At 40.5% G+C, this 24124-nt stretch overlaps 1 protein-coding gene and 1 pseudogene across 1 annotated transcript in view; both read left to right on the forward strand.

Annotated features, from left to right (window-relative positions):
- The first annotated feature begins 2595 nt into the window (after positions 1–2595).
- Positions 2596–24124, forward strand: part of LOC131237103 (enoyl-CoA hydratase 2, peroxisomal) — a 79529-nt gene continuing 58000 nt past the window's right edge. Inside the window, exons 1-5 of the mRNA XM_058234757.1 lie at positions 2596–2818; positions 11901–11923; positions 12066–12171; positions 14604–14674; positions 15934–16006. Coding sequence (XP_058090740.1) covers positions 2762–2818; positions 11901–11923; positions 12066–12171; positions 14604–14674; positions 15934–16006 — 330 coding nt within the window. The 5' untranslated portion in view covers positions 2596–2761. The remainder of the gene's footprint in view (positions 2819–11900; positions 11924–12065; positions 12172–14603; positions 14675–15933; positions 16007–24124) is intronic.
- On the forward strand, positions 13468–13647 carry LOC131238068 (U2 spliceosomal RNA; annotated as a pseudogene).

Consider the following 24124-nt stretch of genomic DNA (forward strand, 5'->3'; position numbering starts at 1 on the left):
GAACAACCTAAGGGGTTCATTGATTCCAAATATCCGGACTACGTGTGCTTGCTTCATAAATCACTCTATGGCCTTAAACAGGCCCCAAGAGCCTGGTTTATGCGTCTGTCAACTGCTCTTCTTGAATTTGGATTTACTTCATCTCACGTAGATCCCTCATTGTTTGTCTATCATGATGGACCCTCTCACATTTTTATCCTCATCTACGTTGATGACATCCTTGTAACAGGAACAGATTCCTCAATGATTGAATCCCTTATTCACAAATTGCAAGCTGAGTTCAAGTTGAAGAACCTAGGTCTACTTGGTTACTTTCTCGGTATTCAAGCTACACGAGATACTACTGGACTTCATCTTCGACAGTCCAAATATATCTCAGATGTCCTCCATCGAACAAAAATGGCGGGTGCTAAACCTGCCCCATCTCCTTGCATCATGGGACAGAAACTTTCTTCTCACTCAGGTGAGCCACTCACGACGGCTCAAATCACAGAATATCGCCAAACAGTAGGGGCTCTTCAGTATTGTACATTGACCAGGCCAGATATTGCATTTTCCGTTAATCAACTCTGCCAACACATGCACAAGCCTAACTCCTCACACTGGACTGCAGCTAAACGAGTACTTCGCTATTTAAAGGGCACAATTGATATCGGTTTATGGTACACTAAAGATAACTGTCATCTTCAGGCCTTTTGTGATGCAGATTGGGCCGGCGATCCTGATGACCGTCGCTCCACTACGGGTTATGCAATTTTTATTGGCTCGTCTCTCATTTCTTGGTCTGCAAAGAAGCAATCGGTGGTAGCCAAGTCCAGTACCGAAGCTGAATATCGGGCATTGGCATTGGTTACTGCTGAACTCTACTGGATCCGCATGTTACTCAAGCATTTGCATGTTTCCGTTCCAAATGTCCCCACGATCTGGTGTGACAATAGTGGTGCTATTGCACTTGCTTCCAACCCTATTTTTCACGCTCGAATAAAAATATTGAAGTTGACTTTCATTTCATTCGCGAGAAAATAGTAAACAAAGATGTATCCCTCCAATTTCTTGCCTCCTCTGATCAGCTGGCCGATGTGTTCACGAAGGGTCTAAGTTCTGTGCGCTTCTGTATGCTGTGTTCCAAGCTTCTGGTGATGGCTCTCCCCATTCGCTTGCGGGGGGATGTTAGACAGATAAGCCAAAGATCACCCACTTCCGAAGATAACTCATTACAAGATCAGAAGCTATCTCATATACCAACAACTCAATGCTTATCATATGCAACAACTCCATCCGTTATGCCTCCTGATATATAGGAATATCTGTTTTGTATATATCTTCTAGTATAATTCAAACTTCAAACTCACCTATTGTAAATCTATATAAACAAAGCAATATACACGGCTGCATCAATTGAAGCCAGTCTTTCTTTATTTATTTACAAAATATACTAAGAATATATGGAGGGTATTGAATGCTCACCATTAAAACATCTTGAGAGCTGCAGAAGTTATCATCAGCCTCTAAAACAGTTGAGATGGTAAAAAAAAACATCCCAGCTTCCCTAAGAAGGTTTCAACAGTAGTCGTCATTTAAACTGTTTATTCCTGCTGTGACTGGAGGTGTGTATTGTCTATATTCGGACTCATACGTTAAAATGATCCGAAAGAAAAAAGATCCATGTTTGATACTCGAACGGTTGGATTTCTGAGTGTATTGCTGGAAAATGTGAAATCGCTTAACCATTAAATGGATAGATGATAGCCTTAAAATACGATTTGATTAATTGGAACACCTTTATACAACTAGTATCGTGATCATGTCTTAAATTGACTACTACGTTATATGCCTTCATAATGATAAAATTAATAGAGTGTAATTTGTTATTTACAGTCATCTAAAATAGGCTCCACAATTTGGACGGTTTACTTTTGAGTTGATAATATTTAATTACACGCCTATAGTGTATCGTATTCCACCAGAGTATCAAATGTTTTCTCTGTCCAGTCCCAATCCTCCTAACCATCTCTTTCATCCTTTTTCCATAATCGGGAAAAAATCTTGATACTCTGCTGGACTGGGATGCTTCGTACGCATGCGCTTAGAAATATTACATGTGGCATAAACGTCACTCAAACTAAACTGTCCAGACATGGATCACCATTTTAGATGATCCAGAAACCCAAAATTTACGCTAAAATAATTTCTAATCTGCTGATTGACGGACATCTAATGAACGACCAAGAAGTTCAACAAAAAAAAGAAGTCTAAATCGGCCGTTAATCAGAGATCAGAACAATCCAATCTCATTCTGACTCTTGAGATTATTTACATATCCAGAGTGGGCCATGACTTGGACGATCCAATTTGAGTTAGACGCATGTTCCTCGGTACAATCTCTCTTTCATCCTCTTTCCTTCTCGTTCCCCCAAAAGTCAAGCCCGCCTTTTGTCCTTTTCTTATCTCCTCTCTCTCTCTCTCCCCCACCCCCCCACCCCCCAAAAAAAGTCAAGCCCGCCTTTTGTCCCCCCCCCCTCTCTCTCTCTCTCTCTCTCTCTCTCTCTCCTATTCGATATTCCTGTAATTTCTCCGACATTAGGGGTCATTTCCATGCATGGAGTGGAAAATCCATTGGGGATTTGAAAATTCCATGGAAGGAGAATTCCAAGAGTCTTTGTAAACGTTCTTCGCGATTCGAATCTGCAAAGTCATACCTAGTTTTCCTTTTCTTTTCAGACGATTAAAGCGGAGGTTTATCTAACTTCTGTGATCTCTCATGGCGGGTCCCGGCTTCATCAATCCGGAGCTTCTTATATCTCATAAATTCCCAGAGGTTCGTCAGATGTATCTCAGTTTTTGTGATTTGCGGTGTGGGTTTTGAATTTCTTTTATTAAAGAGATGGTAATTTTGATATGTAGTTTTTAGTATTGATTCTGTGACTGTAGGATTTTGAGTGTATGCAAATGAATTTTGTGAAATTGTCACTGGGTGGGGTCCATTGTGAACATTTTTTATATATGGTTTTGATATCAATACCGAGGCTGTATGATTTCGAGTGCATGTGAGTGAATTTTGCTAAATTGTTGCTGCATGGAATAGGTGATTCAATTCGCGGTGGGGCCCATCATGAACATTTTTTATATATATATCAAATTATCAATACTGTGATCATAGGATTTTGAGTGTATAAGAGTGTATTTTGCGAAATTTTCACTGCACGTAATAGGTGATTTGATTCAAGGCAGACCCATCATAAACATTTTTTGATGTATGGTTTTGATATCAATACTGCGACTGTTGGATTTTGACAGTATGTGAGTGAATTTTGCAAACATATCTATACAGGTTAGCTGATGCAAACCTGAAAGGGAAAGCAAATAAACAATAAGAAAAGAAAGAGATTGTGGGAAAGATCCAACAATCCTCTAGCCGGATGCTAGAGATCACAAATGCAAGACTGTGAGCAAGCTCAACAGTCCTCTAGTCTAGAACTAGAGATCACTTTCCCCCCCTTCAACAGCTACCGTAGAGAATAAGAAAATTTCATAAAGAGAATATTAATTGGCTTTTTAATTTTTTTTAATTTTAATTTCATAGGACGTAGGTCCTTTTTATAATAAACCTTACAATCTGTAATAAAAGATATAAAATCTAAAAATCTATGAAATAGGAAAGCACTTAAGTAACAAAACATTCTATAATTAAGAAAATACCTAAAATAAGAAGATAATTAGATAAGAAAATATTTAAGATTATTCCCTGCCTAAAAATAAAGATATGAAAGGAGCAGATTTCCTAATTTAGAGATTTGAGAAAAATGGAAAGTGATGATGGCGAAAAAAGGAAAGTGGTCTTTTTCTTGTACACACGTGCAGAGCATGCACGTGTGGGATGTGGGACGATTGCATCAATTCCCCCCGGCTTGAAAAAACTTGGCTCTGTCAAGTTAATGGCAATGTACTCCTCATAGAGTTCTGGGTTGATGCGCCTGAAATCCTCTGCCGAAATCCATGTGCTATCGGACCTTGGTCGACCCTTCCATTTGACAAGAAACTTCTAATACCCCACTCGGCGTGTGGAAACTATCTGATCATCCAACACGTCCTCAATGATTTCTTCGAGCCAGCATGGTACCTCAGGTATCTAGATAGCTTGTTCTTCCGTGCTCTCGTTTGTATGATGTCTAAGATAAACTGCAAGGTCTTCCACATTAAAAATGGGGTTGATCTTCATTTCAGGTGGCAGCTTGATTAGGTATGTATTATCACCTAGCTTCTTCAAAATGTGGTAAGGACCTGCCTTTCTGGAGTGGAGCTTTGTATAAGAGCCTGCTGGAAACTGCTCAGGCTTAAGTCGCACCATGACTCTATCTCTTTCTTAGAATTGTGCAAAACGCCGTCGAACATCTGCATATCCCTTGTAATTTTCATTAGTAAGGGTGATCTTTCGCCTAACTTCTTCATGTATCTCCTTAACATGCTGTGTAAAAGCTTCAACGTCTTGACTTGATCGAGTCACACTAGAAAGTGGGACTAAATCGATAGGTTGTCGCGGTCGCATTCCGGTCCCAATTTCGAAAGGAGAGAGTCCCGTAGTGCGGTTCATAGAACTATTATAAGCGAACTCAGCTTGTGGTAACACGATGTCCCATGAGCTTACATGATCACCAACCAAACATCGAAGTAGATTCCCAAGGCTACGGTTTATGACTTCAGTCCGCCCATCTGTTTGTTGATGATACACACTTGAGAATTTCAACTTAGTTCCTATCTTAGACCACAAGGTGCGCCAAAAGTAGCTCATAAACTTGATGTCACGATTAGATACAATGGTTTTGGGAACACCATGTAGACGAGTCACCTCTTTAAAGAAAACATTGGCGATGTGCATGACATCTGATGTCTTCTTACAGGGATAAAATGACCCATCTTCAAAAACCTGTCAACCACAACATAAATAGAGTCATAGCCACGTTGAGTCTTAGGCAATCCCAAGACGAAATCCATACTAATGTCTTCCTATGGAGCATCTGGCACAAGTAATGGCGTATAAAGACCAGTATTCTGCTTGCTACCTTTACCAAGCTGACACGCTCGACATTGACGAACAACGATCCCAACGTCTTTCTTTAAACCTGGCCAGTAAAACCGATCTTCAACTAGAGCTGTCGTTTTATCGATACCAAACTGACCACCTAGGCCCCTTGAATGAAGCTCACGTATAACAAATTCTCACAAGGAACTCTTAGGAAGACACAACCTCATGTCGAAGAATAAGTACACATCCTGCAAGCTATACCTTGGGTACTTGGTGCCTGCATCGGAATTGAGTGTTGAAAATACATTTCCAAAATCATCATCGGTGGCATAGTCCCGTTTAAGTTCTTCAAATCCAACAACGGAAATTGATAAGGTAGACAAAAGGTGCGACTTTTGACTGAGGGCGTCTGCTACCTTATTTTCAATACCGGCGTGATGTTTGAGGTTGAGTGTGAACTCTTGAAGATAAGTACTCCACTTAGCATTCCTAACACTCAACTTCTTCTGAGAATTCAAGTAACGTAATGCCTTGTGATCAGAATAGAGCACAAACTCTCGATGAATGAGATAATGGCGCCAATGCTTCAGAGCTTGTACAATAACATAAAAATCCACATTGTAGGTAGAATACTTCTTTCTTGCCTCATTGAGTTTCTCACTGAAAAAGGCCACCGGATGTCCTTCCTGGCTAAGAACACCTCCTATGCTTATGTGTGATGCGTCACAGGCAACTTCAAACACTGTTTCGAAATCAAGAAGTCTAAGAATTGGAGCCTCTGTTATTTTCTGCTTGATTTCTTGAAATGCCTTTGTTGTTGCTTTAGTCCACTCAAATGATTGGACTTCATACATTCAGTAATTGGCGCCATGATGGAACTAAAGTTCCGAATAAACCTTCAATAAAATGTCGCAAGCCCATGAAAACTACGAACCTCATGAATGTTTACGGGAGTAGAGCATTCAACAATAGCCCTTATCTTTTCTGAATCAGCTTTTACGCCCTCTGTTGAAATGACGAACCTGAGAAAAACCACGCTAGAACTCATGAAGGTGCACTTCTTCAAATTGATGTAGAGTTTCTCATGGCGCAGTACTCTCATCACTTGACGAAGATGGTCCATATTGTGAATGGCTATAAATGAGGATGTCATCGAAGTATACGACTACAAACTTGCCAATAAATGGCCATAGAATTTGCGTCATCACCCGCATGAATGTGCTAGGTGCGTTCTTCAAGTCGAATGGCATAACTAGCCATTCATACAATCCATCCTTTGTCTTGAAAGCAGTTTTTCATTCATTGCCAGGATGAATTCTTATTTGATGGTACCCGCTTCGCAAACCAATCTTCGAAAAAATTGTAGCATTTGCCAACATGTCTAGCATGTCATCTAGGCGCGGAATGGGAAAACGGTACTTTATTATTATCTTGTTGATGGCGCCACTGTCAACACACATTCGCCAACTGCCATCCTTCTTTGGTGTCATCAACGCTGGCATAGCACACGGGCCGAGACTATCACGAATGAACCCCTTTGTTAATAATTCTTCCACATGTCGATGAAGCTCTGCATGCTCTGTTGAGTTTATTCGATATGCTGGAATTTGGTAATGGCACTCTAGGTACCAGATCAATAGCATGTTGAATGTCGCGCATGGGCGGAAGCTCACTTGGTAGTTCATCAGGGACCAAATCTTGGAATTAGGATAGAACGTCCAAAATCTCGGGTGTTTGAACAACAACATTATCAATTGGATCGATCTTGCATCCTACCAGAGCATACATGATTCCACGTTCACGACTCTCCTCTATGAATCGGGTCGTGCTCAACACTGTAGAAGCTGACTTTGCCTCTTCAAGTTCGTCATCTTTCATAGGGTTAAGATTAATGGGCTTTCCTTTGTATATAAAGCTGTATGTGTTCTTACGACCCTTGTGAGTTACATCCTTGACATATATCCATGGGCGCCCCAGTAATATATGTGTGATCTTCATTGGAATGATGTTGCACCAAAGCGATTCTTCATAACGATTGAGAGAGAAGTTGACTAAGCACCTCTTAGTCACAGGGATGAACGTGTCATTCACCCACGCAATCTTGAATGGCTTGGGATGCGTTTGAGGTTTCAGTTTCAACTTGTCCACCATGCTTTGTGAGACCACGTTCATGCTGCTGCCTCCGTCAATAATGACCTTGACAGCCTTTCCACCACATGATACTCGGGTATGGAAAATATTCGTTCGCAACCAGTCTTCTTGGGCCTCTTCCTTTGGTGCTGTTAGAATCATTCTGACCACCAATGATAACTTGTTTTCATTTAGGCTATCGAGGCCTTCCTCAAGTTCCTGCTCATCATTTTCTGGATCATTTGCGTGTTCATCTTCCACTTGGTTTGCAATGAAGTCTTTTGTCTCACAAAATTGGAGATTGAGAGAGGGACACTCAGTCGCGTAATGTCCACGACCACCACACTTAAAGCAATTGTTGGTCGACCTCCCTTGCATTACTGCAACAGACTTTCCTTTGGTATCACGGTTTCAGGGAAGAGGATTGGAAGCAGATTGGGCGGAGTTCTGACCGATTTTGTAATCCTGAGGTAAGTTGGTGCGGGGCACGAATGGTTATGGGCGCGAAGTGGAGCCACTAGTAGTGGAACGAGTGGATGCATACCCCCTGCTTTGAAGGTTACCGCGCCTATCATCAACTTCTGGTCTTGCACTTTTCGAGCCATTTGATACACATCGTCTACGTTGTTAAGCCGAACAGTTACCAACTCTCTTTGAATCTCAAACCGTAGCCCATTACGATAACGCGCCACTTGTTGTCTTCCAGTTTCTATTAAGCGGCATCGAATGACGAAGTCATAATAACGTTGCTTGTACTCCTCCACAGTTAGATTGTCTTGTGAAGCGTGAGAAGCTCTTAAAAAGAGGTCTTCTCGTAATTTAGCGGTAGAAACCTTTGCTTCATTCTTGCTTTCATTTCCTCCCAATTGCTTATGGGAGGAAGGCCATACCGTTGTAGATCTTCTTCGATAGCATACCACCAGTCTTAAGCTGTGCCTTTAAGTTTCAAGGTAGCGATACGCAACTTAACAACTTCTTCCATTTCGTACCAACGAAAATATCGCTCCATTGACTTTAGCCAATCATTGAACACTTTGAGATCCAAATTACCATCGTAATCTGGAATATCAATCTTGATATGCTTAGTAGGATCCGAGGTGTGAATATTCCTCCCTCTTTCGGGATAAATTGGATGATCCCGTCGAAGGTTGTTCATCCCTCTGGCTCTTGGTTGCACATAGAGATGTTGTTGGGCCCCGTGGCCAGGCTTATATTCTTTGTCTTGGAAATTACCATTCCGAGCAGGATGCCTTGAGTCAACATTTCCGGACTCCAATTCTCCATCAGGGTCATCTATAGATGTTAGGCAGTCTGGATTGATTCCCTTGCTTGTGTTTTCGAGAATAATAATACATCCTTATAGAGTATTCATCCTGGCTATGGAATGGGCCTCTAGGTCATCCATCCGTTTTGTGATCAAATCGACCACTTGTTGAAAGGTTGTGACAGTTTCTTCTTGAGGTTGTGTGGCCATCTCAGGATTGTAAATCGTCCCTCTTCTAGTGCGGCGCATAAGACAACGAGCTTTGGCAAGCAAGCAAAATAAAATTTTCTTCATCTCTCTCTCTCTCTCTCTCTCTCTCTCTTTTCTTTTCTTTTTTTTTTTCTTTTTTTTTTTTTTGTTTTTTTTTGTTTTTTGTAAGGAAAGAGAGGAAGGGCAAGGAATTGATATGTTGGGATGGGATTATGATGTGGTAGGGTTGGAAGAGTTTTTTTATTTTTTATTTTTTATTTTTTAATTTTTTAGAGTTAGGGTTTGGTGATTTTGAGATGGGAAAAAAAAAGGAAAGAAAAGAGAAAGATGACGAATGGATGGAGGGGAAGGATGAAAGGTCAAATTGATATGGAAAAAAAATTACCTTCTAATTTTCCCAAGAGTAGAACTTGCTTTGATACCAATTTGATGCAAACCCGAAAGGGAAAGCAAATAAACAATAAGAAAAGAAAGAGATTGTGGGAAAGATGCAACAATCCTCTAGCCGGATGCTAGAGATCACAAATGCATGACTGTGAGCAAGCTCAACAGTCCTTTAGTCTAGAACTAGAGATCACTTCTCCCCCCTTCAACAACTACCGTAGAGAATAAGAAAATTTCATAAAGAGAATATTAATCAGCTTTTAAAAAAAAATATATATAATAATAATAAAATTCCATAGGACATAGGTCCTATTTATAATAAACCTTACAATCTGTAATAAAAGATATAAAATCTAAAAATCTATGAAATAGGAGAGCACTTAAGTAACAAAGCATTCTATAATTAAGAAAATACCTAAAATAAGAAGATACTTAGATAAGAAAATATTTAAAGGTTATTCCCTGCCTAAAAATAAAGATATGAAAGAAGGAGCAGATTTCCTAATTTAGAAATTTGAGAAAAATGGAAAGTGATGATGGCTAAAAAAGGAAAGTGGTCCTTTTCTTGTACACACGTGCAGAGTGTGCATGTGTGGGATGTGGGACGATTGCATCATTAGCTATTTCAATTCGGAATGGGGCCCATCATGAATTTCTTTTTTGATATGTTGATATCGATATTGTGACTGTATGATTTTGAGCATGTCCGTGAATTTTGCAAAAATATTGCTGTACAGAATAGTTGATTTGATTTGGAGCGGGGCCCATCATGGACATTTTTTGCTATATTGTTTTGATATTAATACTGCGATGAAGGATTTTGAGTGTATGCAAGTGAATTTTGCAAACATGTTCCCATGTGGAATAGGTGGTTTGATTCTGGGTGGGGCCCATCATGAACATTTTTTATTTTATTTTATTTTATTTTTTTAAATTTATATCTATACCGCAACGTAAGATTTTGTGTGTATGTGATTGAATTCTGTAAAAATGTCATTGTATGGAATAGGTTTTTCAATTTGGGGTGGGGCACATCATCAACATCTTATATAGTTTTCATATCAATATTGCGCCCATAGGATTTCGAGTGTATATGTGTGAATTTTGAGAAAATGTCGCTGTATGGGTAGGTGATTCGGTTTGGGATGGGGCCCATGATGAACATTCCCTGGTCCAGAATATTAGGCTGGTCCATCATCTGGTGGATCATGAATGTAAGTGAAAAAATGGGCGGTTAGAGATGACTAGAGTCTGTATCGATATTTAGAGCTGCTTGGATTTTGGACCTGGACATGTTCATGGTTGCTCCAACTGCTGAATGGCTAGGATCTTGCACACGTGTGTGGTGTTGCCACATGTTAGCATGCATGATCTCTCCCCTCTCTGCTTGCACAAATTGCCTTGGCATTTCTTCGGAGTTCTATATCTGCACATATTGTCTGTTCCTTTATTCGATGTTGTCTTCATTTTGCTTGTGGAATGGAGGGAATTTTGTTGCACTAACTTGTGGCTCAATGGTAGATTGGATGCATTTCAACATTGAGGTCTTAGGTTCGAGCCCAGCTTACCTATCAAAAACGAATAAATAAAAAGTGGAAACTCATCTAGTCTATAACTGGCATACATGCTAGGCAATCCAAAGTGTTCAAGCCATGTGGCCCATTGTGGATGGGTCATAGTCTGAAAATCACACTGATTGGATGATCTTAAGATTCTGAGTTTATCTGTTGGATTTGAATGGCCTACTGTTTTCTTTAAATGATCCATTTGTTGGCCATCAGTTGGACAGTTAGGATTGTTTAATCACTGCAGTATTTGGGCTATGCTACAACCTCAATGTTGCCCCCATTAAGACGCTCTAGATTGGCTTGCATGCGTCATGCATGACACGTATTGTGGACGAGGTGTCACAATTTAGCAAGTTGTTGGAAACATACGTGGTAGTCTATCCCTCACTTGTCTGAAGTTTATGGGGGTGATTACTTTTTTCAAGTTTATGTTTCTTACTATTTTCATGGTACTGGAGCTAAAAGTGCTCTCTTCCAATCAAATGATCTTCAAATCTGATGTCTTTTGATACCCAAGGATGAAGTATCATAGGATGCTTGACTCGACCAAATCACTAATGGTCCGCATTGAATGAGATAAAAATTCACCAGTGAAATCCACCATATTCATGCTCCCCATGTCAATGACCTGGATCACAGAATGGTGTGCCCACCATTACTGTAGCTGGTAAAACTAAAATGCCAATTAGTTCACTTCACCAACGTACATTTCCTTCCCAAGGAATTTTTTTACTTTAAATTTCATCATGAGCTTGTCATTTTCATCATGATCTCATTTCCCATAAAACAGACTAATGGCCTGGATTACAAAAGTATGCATATCTATGTAACGAACATTTTCTTTTTCTTTGCTAGATCCCATAGTTTCCACATTTAACAAGAAAAATAGTTGGTATATGATTTCTTACTACATCTATGCAGTGGGCATTTCTCAATTGTTTTGATGTCTATCTTATAAGGGGATCTGCTTCTCCCTACTATCTTCTCTGGTTTAAGATCTACTTTCATGTTGACAAATACTATAGAATATTTACGAGGAAGTCCAAGCATCAGGATTTATTCCAAGAGAAACCGACAATTCCAGTTGTAATATGCAACTTGCTGGCAACGAGTGTTTTATTATCAGACAATACTTGTTTCGCATGTGATCTTTCAGTAGCCTTGCAGCTTGTCTTCTTTATTTTTTATCATGCTTTTCTTCTGTTGAGTAATACTGAGAATTTATTCTCATGTATTTGAGTGTCACGTGTTTACTGACTTGTTTTTTGGTTTTTGTTACCCCCCCGCCCCCCTTTGGCTGCTGCTTATATGTGCGTTGCAGACGACTTTCACCTACACCGAGAGGTAGAACATTCAAGAATCTTGACTTATTTAGGTTCCTTGGATTTGCTCTCTCACTGGACCTGTACAATTCTCTCCAAATTTCTTTTGGTTTGTTACCCTTTTTCTTTTGTCAACTGTCTTAAAATCCCTTTCTGGATAACAGAGATGTAGCAATTTATGCCCTTGGTGTTGGAGCATGCATAGGAGACGCTGTTGATGAGAAGGAGCTGAAATATGTTTATCACAAAGATGGGCAATCATTCATCCAGGTCGAGCACATTCAGTGCAACTGCTTTGTAATCAGTATAGATGTGTAATCCTTTAGAAACAGTAAAGATGTGTAGGAATAATCTCATGACCTATGGTTCCCGGATACGGATAAGGATACAGACCTGGATGTGTGTTCAAATCTGAAAATCATGCACACATATGGAGATAAGTATTCCATTGATATATTAGTCCAGTAACAGAATTTCTAAGGGCGTGTTTGATTTTCCGGTGAAATGGTAAATCCAGTGTAAAAAATTAATAATTACTTCCCCTGCATTTACAACTTACCTGATTTGATTACTTACTTTTTGACACGAAAATCAAGAATATTACAAAATATCTGTGGGTCCCACTGTGATGCATTTCGCTTATCTACACCGTTCATCCATTATTCCAGTTGAATTTATAGCATGAGTAAAAAATTGAGGCATATCCAGTACTCAATTGGATCACGTCATACAAAAAAGGGAATCGAATATTTATCGTTAAAAACTTTGTAGGGCCACTGTTTCTTTTGGCGTGGGCCACCTGAGTGTTGGATCCGCTTCATTTTTTATCTCATGCTCCAAAATATTGTAATAAAACAGACTGACGGAATGGATATATCATTTGCATTACCTTGCAGTTCAAAAATTAAAATCACATCTTTTGAACCAATTTTACGCGCAGAAATTCCCATGAATTTTCAAACGCAGTGAAATTTTAATAATTACTATTTCCCGGGTATTTTCCATTTCTTTGAAAAACAAACAGGCCCTAAGAGTAAAGGAACATAGAACTGTTTAAACTCTATGTACCAGGTCATTGTTTTTTTTTTTTTTTTTTTGAATGGCAATGGTAATTCTATGTAACAAGTAACCGTGCAACATCTTGAATCAGCATTGAGATGACACAAAACTGGTTCACTAAGCATATCCAAGTATCTAGGTAACGTATTTCATGATTGAAGATTCTGTGTTCACCACCACCACCACCATCATGATCTTCATCATCATCTTCTAAACCTTATCCCAACTGATTGGTTTCAGTTTCATGAATGATGAATCATGTTCTACCATTCCACTCTATATTTGACCATATCCACAGTTGGACCATATGTCATCAAATCTTTTCTTACTACCCCTAACCACAGTTGGCCCACAGTTACGAGTGAGTCTTCACCTTGAACCAACTCACTCATAACTAGTGCAGATCTTGGTCTCTGTTGCAGATGGCCAAACCATCTAAGTCTACTTTCCCTCGTCTTATTACCTATTGGCGCCACTCCTAAGTTCCCTCAAATGCACTCCTTGCTTATTCTATTGAGGCCTTTTGGCTAAGATCAAGTGTAGTATCTGTTCTCATGTGGCCCATCAGGTCAAACGATATTAAATTGATTTCTTGGTGGGGGGATGGTTCGCCACATCAAGCTTGCTGTTGGGACCATTGCAAGCCGCCCATGCATTGCACTACCGCATGGGTTTAGCTCACCCCGACAAAAAAAGTTAACTAATCTCTCGTCTCCACTCATATTGTTAGTAAAATTACATTCCACACACTCTGTTTTAGAAGGTTCTTGTGTTGATGCTGCTAATTTATTGGACAAGATAAGTTCTTTTATCTGTATTCTTGTTTGTACATTAGAGTTCAATGCTTGTCAGCTTTGTACATTGAAATTCAAAGAATCGAACTGATTACGTACACTGGCGAATCTTTCTTTCACTTGGTCATTCATACGGACATTATGAACCAATTTAATCTTCCTATATTGTCTATCGGTAGTATCTTCCATAACCAATTATGGATGTCACCATAAATGCACAAGTGTGGCACCTATTATATATATATATATATATATATATATATTCAGATGAATGTATTCTTGAAAGAGAACTGATCACCTGCAGGCAACAGTACCACAACTGATGCCTTACCATTTTCCCTGCAAACTTGCCACATATGCAGGACAGCAGTGCCATGAAAACATAGGCCCCACCATGAAGATCGTCCTTCTAAATAATCAGATTGATCAACTCACTAGGTGTGCGGAACCTGTATATTGAGTCTGATCTTCAGTTGTCTATCGATTCCAACAGTGTGGTCCCCTGACATAAGTGAACTGGCTCGATTTTTTTTGCCACGTTATCTTCAAGATGGGGCCTACTGTTTTCATTGTACTGATGTCCTACACAAGAAGTGTTACCATGCTTGTGGGTGATCCGTTCTCTTCTTGAAATTCTTGCTCTAATAATTAAGAAATATCTTAATACCTTCTATTTTGAGTAATTTGATATCTTTTTCAGTAATCATTGAAACCATATTACAGCATCTCTTTGCCTATGTGATGTATCCCTTATTTATTTTGCATCATGAACAGTTCATCGAACTGCTTGTGTTGGACTGTTCTTCTTGTTTATCTTATCATTTTGTCATTTAAATTCTTACTTTCCAGGTTTTGCCCACTTTTTCTGTTGTATTTGGTTTTCAAACACTGGAAAAATTTCAAGAGCTGCCAGGACTTCAGTAAGTATGGTTTATTTAAATTGATATTTTCTCATCTTTCATTTCAGCATATTGAATCTGCAAGACTTTGCTAGATAGAAACTAGCAAGCTCCTTGTTGATATTGCATATCCTTTCGTCAGTTTGCTACTCCCATGTATGTGTGTAAGGGAGCCAATATACACACCGTCTGTTAACACACCTATCCAATCCAGTTAACACACCTATCCAATCCAGGTTGTTCAGATCATTTGACCAGGTCGCCTAAGCAAAGAGGATCCTGCTCTTGATCGAGGAAAGCACTCACCCTGATCCTTTTCTGTCCACGAAATCCCATTTAAAATCTTCAAAGACTACCTTAGGAATGATGAGGGGTGCGGGACCCAGCTTCACCAAAGCCTGGCCACTTGGGGCCTACCCCTTTTTATTTTTTATCCTCTGTACGACATGGATTTCCGCAGTCCATTTTTTCCCCAAGTTTGTGATGTGGAAATTGGACTTCTGCCTGTGTTTTCCTTTTTTGGGTTTCGGACGCATGGAAATCAAATTTCCATGGCTGCGACGCAATACACTGTTTTTTATACTTTTCCCACAATTGGACCTCTTTAACCTTTTAGGGCCCATTTGGACATCTTTGAAAAGGGTTTTCTGCAAATCCTTTTACTTGGTCTACATTTTTGTCAATTTGTCAAAAACCATTCCAAGTGGTTTTTGACGAATGGTTTTTTCAACACTTATTTTGATGAGTGGGACTGGAGGGGGGTTTGCAAAAGTGCATCCAAATGTGCATTCCTAATCACCCCCTAATCATGCCATGTGTACCCATCTCCCATTCTCTCCCAACTCCTACCTTGGTAAACCAAAAAGAAAAAGTTGGTAAACCAAAAAGAAAAAGGAAAAACCATTAGAAATCATGCAAAATAGAGACAGAATTTCAACAGAAAAACGGAGAGAGGGAAGGAGGGAGAACAAAGGAGGGACAGTTGTTTTCAACTTTCAAGAACACAGAGATCCCCCATACGGGAGAGTGACTCTTAACAGTCCTGTAACAATGTCCCTGTAACGACTCCCAAAACAGAATTTTGCAACAAAAAAGGCCATAACAGCCATTACGGCCCGTATCAAATGGTAATGGCAGTGGCCATTAGGGCCTCCATTGCTGACATCAGATTCGGCACATGCGAAGGCGTGTAGATTGGCCAACTTCTACACGTGCTGGGGATTAGCAAACCTCAACTGATATGACTTGAAGTTACAAGTATTTATTGCATATCTTACCAGATTTGATCCTCGTCTCTTGCTGCATGGCCAACAATACATAGAGATCTACAAGCCTTGTCCTTCCAGTGGCACTGTAAGTTTTTTTTTTCCCCCTTTCTATTCTCTGAGGACCTGTGTTGCACAATGCAACTCAAGTGGATTCCTACTACAGAATCTTTGATAGTAGTTACTATACAGCCTTAGTGTATCATTTTGCGTGAAGAGAGCTCATAAATGATGATTTGTTTTCTTTCCATTCAGAGCCAAAAGAGAAGCAAGTGTCCTCTCTATTCAATGATGGAGATCCATTTGTGTTACTAGCATGCAAATGATCCCTATGAATTGGATGCTAGTTACATGATGTTCCTTTTAGCAATCACTTGAATCTGGACTCATGATAGTTGCTTTCTTTCTGATTGAATATGCACTCATGTTCTTTTTTCCTTTCAATTCTTTTGAGAAATCTTTACAAATCAATCAACAGATGTGCATATCGCCTTGAAACATGGATTGTATTTCAACATCTTTTTCCCTATCTGAAATTTGCTCACTTTTGTTTTTGTTTTTGTTTTAGAATAACATTTCTCAAAAATACCAGGGATGGTAATCAAGCAGATCTTGATTTAGTTTAAATACGTGTAGCAGTGTCAATTATGTCACAAGTAGTTGAACCAGCTGCTTGAACAGAATCATACAACAGTCAATGATCTGGTTTTAAATACAGCATTGGTCCTGAAAGAAAAGACCAAAGGTTCAATAGGTAGGATCTCAAAAACTGGAAGATTTATGGGTTATCCCTCATCCATAGTGGGGCCATCAGATCAATTGTGCACCTCACGGTGGTTGCATCAGGATGATTTATGCAAGTTGATGCGTATACACCCTGCAAGTCTTCTATTGCCAACAAGGAACTACTGAACCAAATAATGAATGAATAGCAGAGGAACAAAATAAAATAAATAGAAGTTAGAAGACAATAGAGCAGTGAAGATGGAGTATTCATCTGTCACGAATTACAATAGAGAAATGCTTGTTACAGGATTCAGCAGCTTTGGAGTATATACTTCTCTAGCAAGGAAATAGTCCATCTGTCAATTCTTTGTTGATACTTGCATCACTTTGTCCATTTATTTCACTCGTATTTCTTCTTTACGATGCTTCATGAAATTTGTGATCTCCTTATGCATAGGCTTCATTTTGAGTCTGTTCCTAACCTTCAGGAATGAACAAGTATTCTTCATTGCATCAGAGGAAGGATCATGCACCTCACATCTTTCAAATGATATCCTCCAAAGGAATATGATGAAAGGTGACATCAGTTTGGTGTTCTTCACACTTTGGAGATGTCCCAAATTTGAGAATTTCATTATCGCCTTCTTGTGGATGATTTTTTTTTTTTTGCAGCTAGCTCCATCGAATGCCATCTTAGTGATCTAGTGATCTTTGCATGTACCATCTAATTCTAAAAGATCACCTGATTCCACAGTATTTGGAAGGAATGCAGTAGGTTAAGATAGATATACGGGGAATGGGATGATGTATTAAAAGGGCTGATGGCTATAAGAGTATGGGTTGAGGCATTGATGGTGGCAGTAGTGATGGGGTTAAGCAAGAGTGCTGATGTGAATGATAAAAACAATGGGAACTGGTGTTAATATGCTGGGGATGATGGGATGCGAGTTAGGAACACAAGTGAAATAATGTAGATTGTTCACAACAGGTGGACTTATATCGATTGAAAAATGGCGAGGGAAAGAATGGGGTTTTCTAGGGGCTGTGGGCTGTTCTAGGAATGTGATCCATTTAGACTGGGGTGCCCCACAGGTAGTCTGGTGAAATTGTGGCCCCACATGTTAGCCCCTTTATGGCCTCATAACTTGAGCACTGTTTTCTATTATATTTTGCCAACCTTTTTTCGACTAAAACCTGACTTCAGTTTGCAACAAGCTCATCAGTAGATCGAGTTTGTATTTCTTCGTGTTTGTTTGTTTGGTTTTTTTTTTTTTTTTTTTAATCTATATCATCTTATGAAATCTGGTCTTGCTATATATTTATCATCATTTAAGCCTTACCCCAACTAATTGGGTTTGGCTTTATGGATCCTTTTACACCATTCCACTCTATCAAGGGCCATAACTTCAGTCAGATCATAGGTCTTCAAGTCTTTGCTTGCTACCTCCACTCACGTCCTTTTGGGCCTTCTCCTTCCCTTTTAGAGCCTTCAACTTGTACCAACTCCTCCTAACTAGCACAATTCTTGGTCTTTGTTGCACATGACCAAACCATCTAACTCTACTTTCCTTCATCTTATTACCTATTGGTGCTACTCCTAAATTCTCGTGAATGCATTCATTTCTAATTCTATTATTGTCTAGCCACTCATCCATCTCAACATGCTCATTTTAGCTACAGTCACCTATGAACATGTTGTTCCTTAACTTCCCAAAATTCTTTCTCCCATAAAGCATGGCTGGTCTTATAGCCACTTTATAACATTTCCCTTTTAGTTTGAGCGGTACACATCAATCACATGAAACTCCAGAGGCACATCTCCATTTCTTCCACTCTGCTTGAATTCTATGGGCAACATCCTACTCAATCTCTCCACTCATGAAATATCAACCCAAGTTATCAAAAGTGGTCATTTTTGGAAACTTCTTGGTCAACACTCTTTACTAAGTCCTTGTTCCAAATGCAAATTCTGTAAAAGGAAGCAGGTTGTGGGACAACAACTTGTATTCCTATGCCCACAAACATGAGATTTCATGGAAGCTCCTCGCTTTGGAAGCTTGAGGGAAAGGTGTTGCTCGAGGAGTCAGAACCACTAAAGGGGAAGATCGAGGCTCCAAAACCAGCATGCTTGTAGAAACATTTAGGTCCGAGAGAAGATTTTCATCGTGCCGATTAGGGACGATGGACTATAAAGGGGCTCAATCGGAAATGTTTTGAGGAATGGGAAGGAAATCTTGGGGGAAGAGGGGTTGGACTGAGGTGTCAAAGAGGAAAAGGGTTTCGGATCTCGGGTGGCAACAACGTTGCTCTTCAGGAATACCTGACCATTTTCGTGAAGGGGTTCCTAGAGGGGTGGTCTAAACACCACATTTCGAGGGTGTTTGGATGCTTCAGGATGGTAAAGGAGGTCGTGATCTCATCTTTCAACGGCTCATCTGAGAGAAGGGGTTTTGCTGAGATTCTTTGTGCAGAGGCCAAGTTCAGTCCATAGGTCACTAATAGGGAGGCAAGTAAGAACAAAGGGGGTAAGTTAGCGCTAGGGTTTAAAAAACCAAGGTAGAGGCACCCATAGGGAGGAAGACTAGGGTGAGTGGGGTGCCATTTAGAGATGTTCTATAGGGGGTTTCATTGAAGGAGGGGAAAAGTGCTGGTGAAGGAAGTGGTGGAGGGAAAAAGTCACTCGGTGTTGGCGCTGGAGAGGTGGGATGCTTGGTCGGTCTTTGGCACGGAGGAGGTTTGGTTTGGGCTTAAAGGGCTGCCATTGAAGCTCTGGAGTATGAGGGTCTTGTTGGAGCTGGGAACTTGCTTGGGAAAAGTTCTTCTCATCGATGTTGTGATGACTTCTTGGGAGGATCTAAGCTCAGCTAGGTAGTTGGTGAGGAAGAAGAAGGCAGACATTGGCTTTATTTCGATCTCTGTGGCTGTAAGAGACGTAAGGCTAGAGTTGCAGGTGGTTTGAGAAGGGGTTGGGGTGTTTAAAGGAAGAGGTTCTGGGGGCGACATCAATGGTGTTGAGGTAGTAGGTCGGTGAAAGCGAAGTTGGAGATTGGAAGCCATTGAAGCAACATCGTTTCAGTGCCTTAGCATAATTTCAAAAGATAGAAGGGACACATGTTTGGAGGAGAAGAGTTGGGTGGAGGCGGGTTTGTGCATGGTTCTCGAGGTGCTGGCACGTGCTTAGGTGGTGTGGAGAGCGACGAAGCACGTGCGACATGTGGTAGCGTCTTTGGCAGAGCCGAGGAGTTAACACATGGAGATAAGGGCAGCGGCATTAATTGCTGGTCAATACCAGAGATAGACATGTGTCAAACTAGGGAGGGTCGAGGGGGGGTCTTGTGTCAGCGAGGAGCTCGAGGCGGGTGACACCTGTTTCTATGCATTAATGGGGGGCAAGGTAGAGGGTGGTGGCATCTCCGTTGCACCGTCGGGAGGCATTAAAGCCTATGTCGGAGCAGATGACAGGGAAGAGGGGGTTGATGACACATGCTCCCTATTTATTGTAGCTAATGTTGAGGAAATAAGCACCCCATTGGAAGGTTACACGTGGCATGGCATGCTTCTTGGGTGAGGCATGTGGGAAGTGTGCCACACGTCCCTTTTCAGCCCGATTCTAGATGCGACACGGGCAACTTTTCTCCCCCCACTTGTGGTCCTAATCCTTTTATTACTGCGGTTAAAGAGCTTTTCTCCCCGTTGCCTCGAGGAAGCTTGTCTGGTGGATCTTTGAGGGATGGGGCCGGTTTTTCCTTTCGGCTTCGATCGCTAGAAGGAGGTCTCGAGGATCATTGGGTGTTGTTCCACACATATTTGGGAAGGGCTGATGAGGTAGGAAGACATTCGTCTTTTGAAGATCCTTTGGAGGTGGTTGCGATGGTGCCAATTCTGATGGAAATTGAACCTCTAACAGTGTGTAGATGCGAGGTCCCCTCCCTAGATGCAAGTCAAGCAAGCTTAGAAAGCACTTCAAAGGTTAATGAAGTGATGCCATCTCTATCTGTTATCTCGGTTGAAGAGTGTAGGGGAAGATCGATTTGCAGGGAGGTCTCGACAATGAAAGCAATTGTGGAAAGCCCTAATAGTCATGTCTCCATGGCCTACAAGATGCATTGGATCAAGGAAGACCTTAGGCAAGTGGGTAGGCTTGTTGGGGTTACCATCGACGTGTAATAAAGACCACGTTGTCTTTCTCCATTATGTTGAAGAGAGAGGCATGATTAAGGCTAGATTGCTTCAGCTAGGTAAGACCTCTAATTCTCTAAGACTCCTAAGTGAAGTAGAGAATTGGTTAGTCTAGGGGCTTCGTCAGCTTAGGGTACAGGAGTAGGAGATGATTTGATGACTAGGGTGTGGAGAAGAGTGAGAGAGAATAAGAGAGAAGAAGGGAGTTTGGGGAAAATGTTGTGTGCAACATGCCCTCACACACAATGTTTTATTAGAATAAAACATATAATACATTGTAGGAGAAGAAGACAGTGTGCACATGCACTTTATTAAAAGAACCACTTCATACACACTTTACACACACACACACACACACACACACACACACTATACTAACACTCTCTAGATTCCCCCTCAAGTTGGAGCATAGATGTTGATCATGCCCAACTTGTCATGAACACGATGATGAGCATCTTGACTTAAAGACTTTGTAAGAATATCAGCAAGCTGATCCTCGGATTGAACAAAAGGGGTGATGATTTCTTCAGATGCAACTTTCTCTTGAATAAAGAGACAATCAACCTCAATATGCTTGGGTGTGCTCATGGAAAACAGGGTTACGGGCAATATGTATGGCCGCTTGTTTGTCGCAATAAAGAGGAATAGGGGCCGAAGGAGAATAGCCAAGTTCTTCAAGAAAGGTACGAAGCCACATGAGCTCACATGTCCTATGAACCATCGCACGATATTCTGCTTCAGCTGAGGACCGAGCAACAACCGGTTGCTTCTTGCTCTTCCATATGACAAGATTGCCATATGGAAGGTGCAAAAGCTGGACATAGAGTGGTGATCATAGATACTACCTACACAATTGGCATCTGAATAGCTAGAAAAATGAAGATAACCATGAGACTGAAAGTGGGGGCCAAGGCCAAGGGCTGATTTAAGATACCGTAGTATGCGGTAAATCGCCGTGAGATGTGAAGAATGGGGAGCTTGCATGAATTGACTAACAACGGCCATCGCAAAGGAGAGATCTGGGCAAGTAATAATCAATTAAATGAGCTTTACAAGGCGTCGATACATCCCAGGATTAGAAAGAAGAGTACCATCATCTGGCTGAAGTTTCCGCAAGGTATCCATGGGGATGGTAGCAAGTTTGTGGAAGTATATGTATATGTGTGTATGTTTATTGTATACCCAGCGAAGTACTATAACTTTTCCCTACATATGTGTGTGTGTGTGTGTGTGTGTGTGTGTGTGTGTGTGTGTATGTATTTGTGTTGGTCTTTAAACCAAACACAACACAACCGTTTCTTTCTCTCTCATTTCTTCTCTAGATTTCTTTCCCTATTAAATATCTAATTGGTATTAGAATGTCCGATTTGGGACCCTGACTGCAACCTGCAGTAGTGGGGCCCACCGCTGCTGTTGTCCGTATGCACGGATGACGTCAGTAGTGTACGACCATGAAGTCTTTTTGAAATAGAAGTTTGGGATCTGTTAGATATGGATTTTAGAAGAATAATGAAGAATTTTCTACATAGCTTTGAGTGGTTTTTGTGGTGTTTCTGCAAGAAATGAAGAAAAAATAGGAAAGTCCAAATTTCTTTCCTTCCGCTGTAGTGTTTTTTTGAAGAGTTTTTGAGCAGTTCTTCTGCAAGGGGTATGTGCGATTGATCAAGAGCAATCACCAGGAAAAAGATTCATAAAGTTTCGTCAAGGTTTGTGGGTACTACGACGCCCTTTATGAGAGATGGGTGCCGTAGTCTCTTATTTTGTGAGTTTTGTTGCTTGATTCTTCGTTCTTCTTCATGATCTGATGTTGTGGGGTTGCAATGACTTGTAAAATCATGTGGGTGGTGATTGTAATGTTTATACTCTCATCACGGTGCTTAGAAGATTCGGCGCACACAAGGTGTTCGATGAATTGCTTCACCCAACTTTGCATGGGGGCTGTTTACAAATGATGGCTCTTCCCTTCACAGTTCATCATCTCTTCCTTTCTTTGCTTGATTATGGTGTGTCCCTCCACCCTGTTGTTTGTTTTGAGTGTAGTTGCATGTGATACACCCTCATCTTGTGTTTGTTCTCTCCAGTGTTGCACGTGATGCGCACACATATTTGTGAGAGAATGTTATCGGCTCGATTGTTGTTGAGTTTTCTTATGGTCGTGTACTTGAAGAGAAGATTCTAAGGATGAAGGAAGTTCAACCTTAAGTCTATATCTTGCCATGTTGTATTTGAGGGGGAGCAATGTTCCATGCTCATTATTAGTAATTACTTTATATGTATTTCAAGCTGAGCATGATCAATATACACGCTTCAGCTTGAGGAGTGTGGAAGTATATGTATATGTATGTGTATGTTTATTATATACCCAGCAGAGTACTGTAACTTTTCCCTTCAAGTCATATATATATATATATATATATATATATATATATATATAGGTGTTTGTGTTGGTCTTTAGACCAAAAACAACACAACCGTTTCTTCCTCTCTCATTTCTTCTCTAGATTTCTTCCCTATTACATTTCTACTGTTTGCATCCTAACATGCCACTCTCCATGAAAAGATCAAGAGCATATTTTCGTTGTGACATGACCACCCCGGATGTGGAGTGACCAACCTCAATTCCTAGGAAGTAGCGAAGAGGACCAAGATCCTTGATCTCAAACTTGGTCTTTAGAAATTCTTTGACATCTCCCATTCAAATTGAATCACCGTCGGATAGTACAATATCATCCACATACATAATGAGAGCCATGATGCCCATCGATTGACATATAAAGAGGAAATGGTCGGCATGACTACAAACAAAGCCAAATTCCATGAGAGCTTGACTAAATTTTTCGAACCACGCACATAGGGACTGTTTGAGTCCATAAAGAGCCTTCTTCAACCGACATACAAGCGTAGGATTGTGGGGAGCACAAAGCTAGGAGGTTAATGCATGTAGACTTCCTCTACAAGATCCCTATGAAGAAATGCATTATTAACATCACGTTGAAACAAGGGTCAAAATTAATTGACAGCCAAGGAGATCACCACGCGAATAGAATTAAACTTAGCCACTTGAGAGAATGTCTCGAAGTAACCCATGCCATGAGTCTGCGTGTAGCCCCTAGCGATAACCCGGGCTTTATAACGATCAATGGAGCCATCTAGAAGGAACTTGATCATGTAAACCCATCGACATCCAACAGGTTTTTGCCCTGGAGGAAGAGGAATTAGCTCCCAAGTATGATTCTTCTTTAGAGCAAACATTTCTTCCATCATTGTCTTCATCTAGTCGGAACTGTGAAGAGCATGTGAG

Source organism: Magnolia sinica, chromosome 2, assembly GCF_029962835.1.
Source record: "Magnolia sinica isolate HGM2019 chromosome 2, MsV1, whole genome shotgun sequence".
Taxonomy (NCBI): domain Eukaryota; kingdom Viridiplantae; phylum Streptophyta; class Magnoliopsida; order Magnoliales; family Magnoliaceae; genus Magnolia; species Magnolia sinica.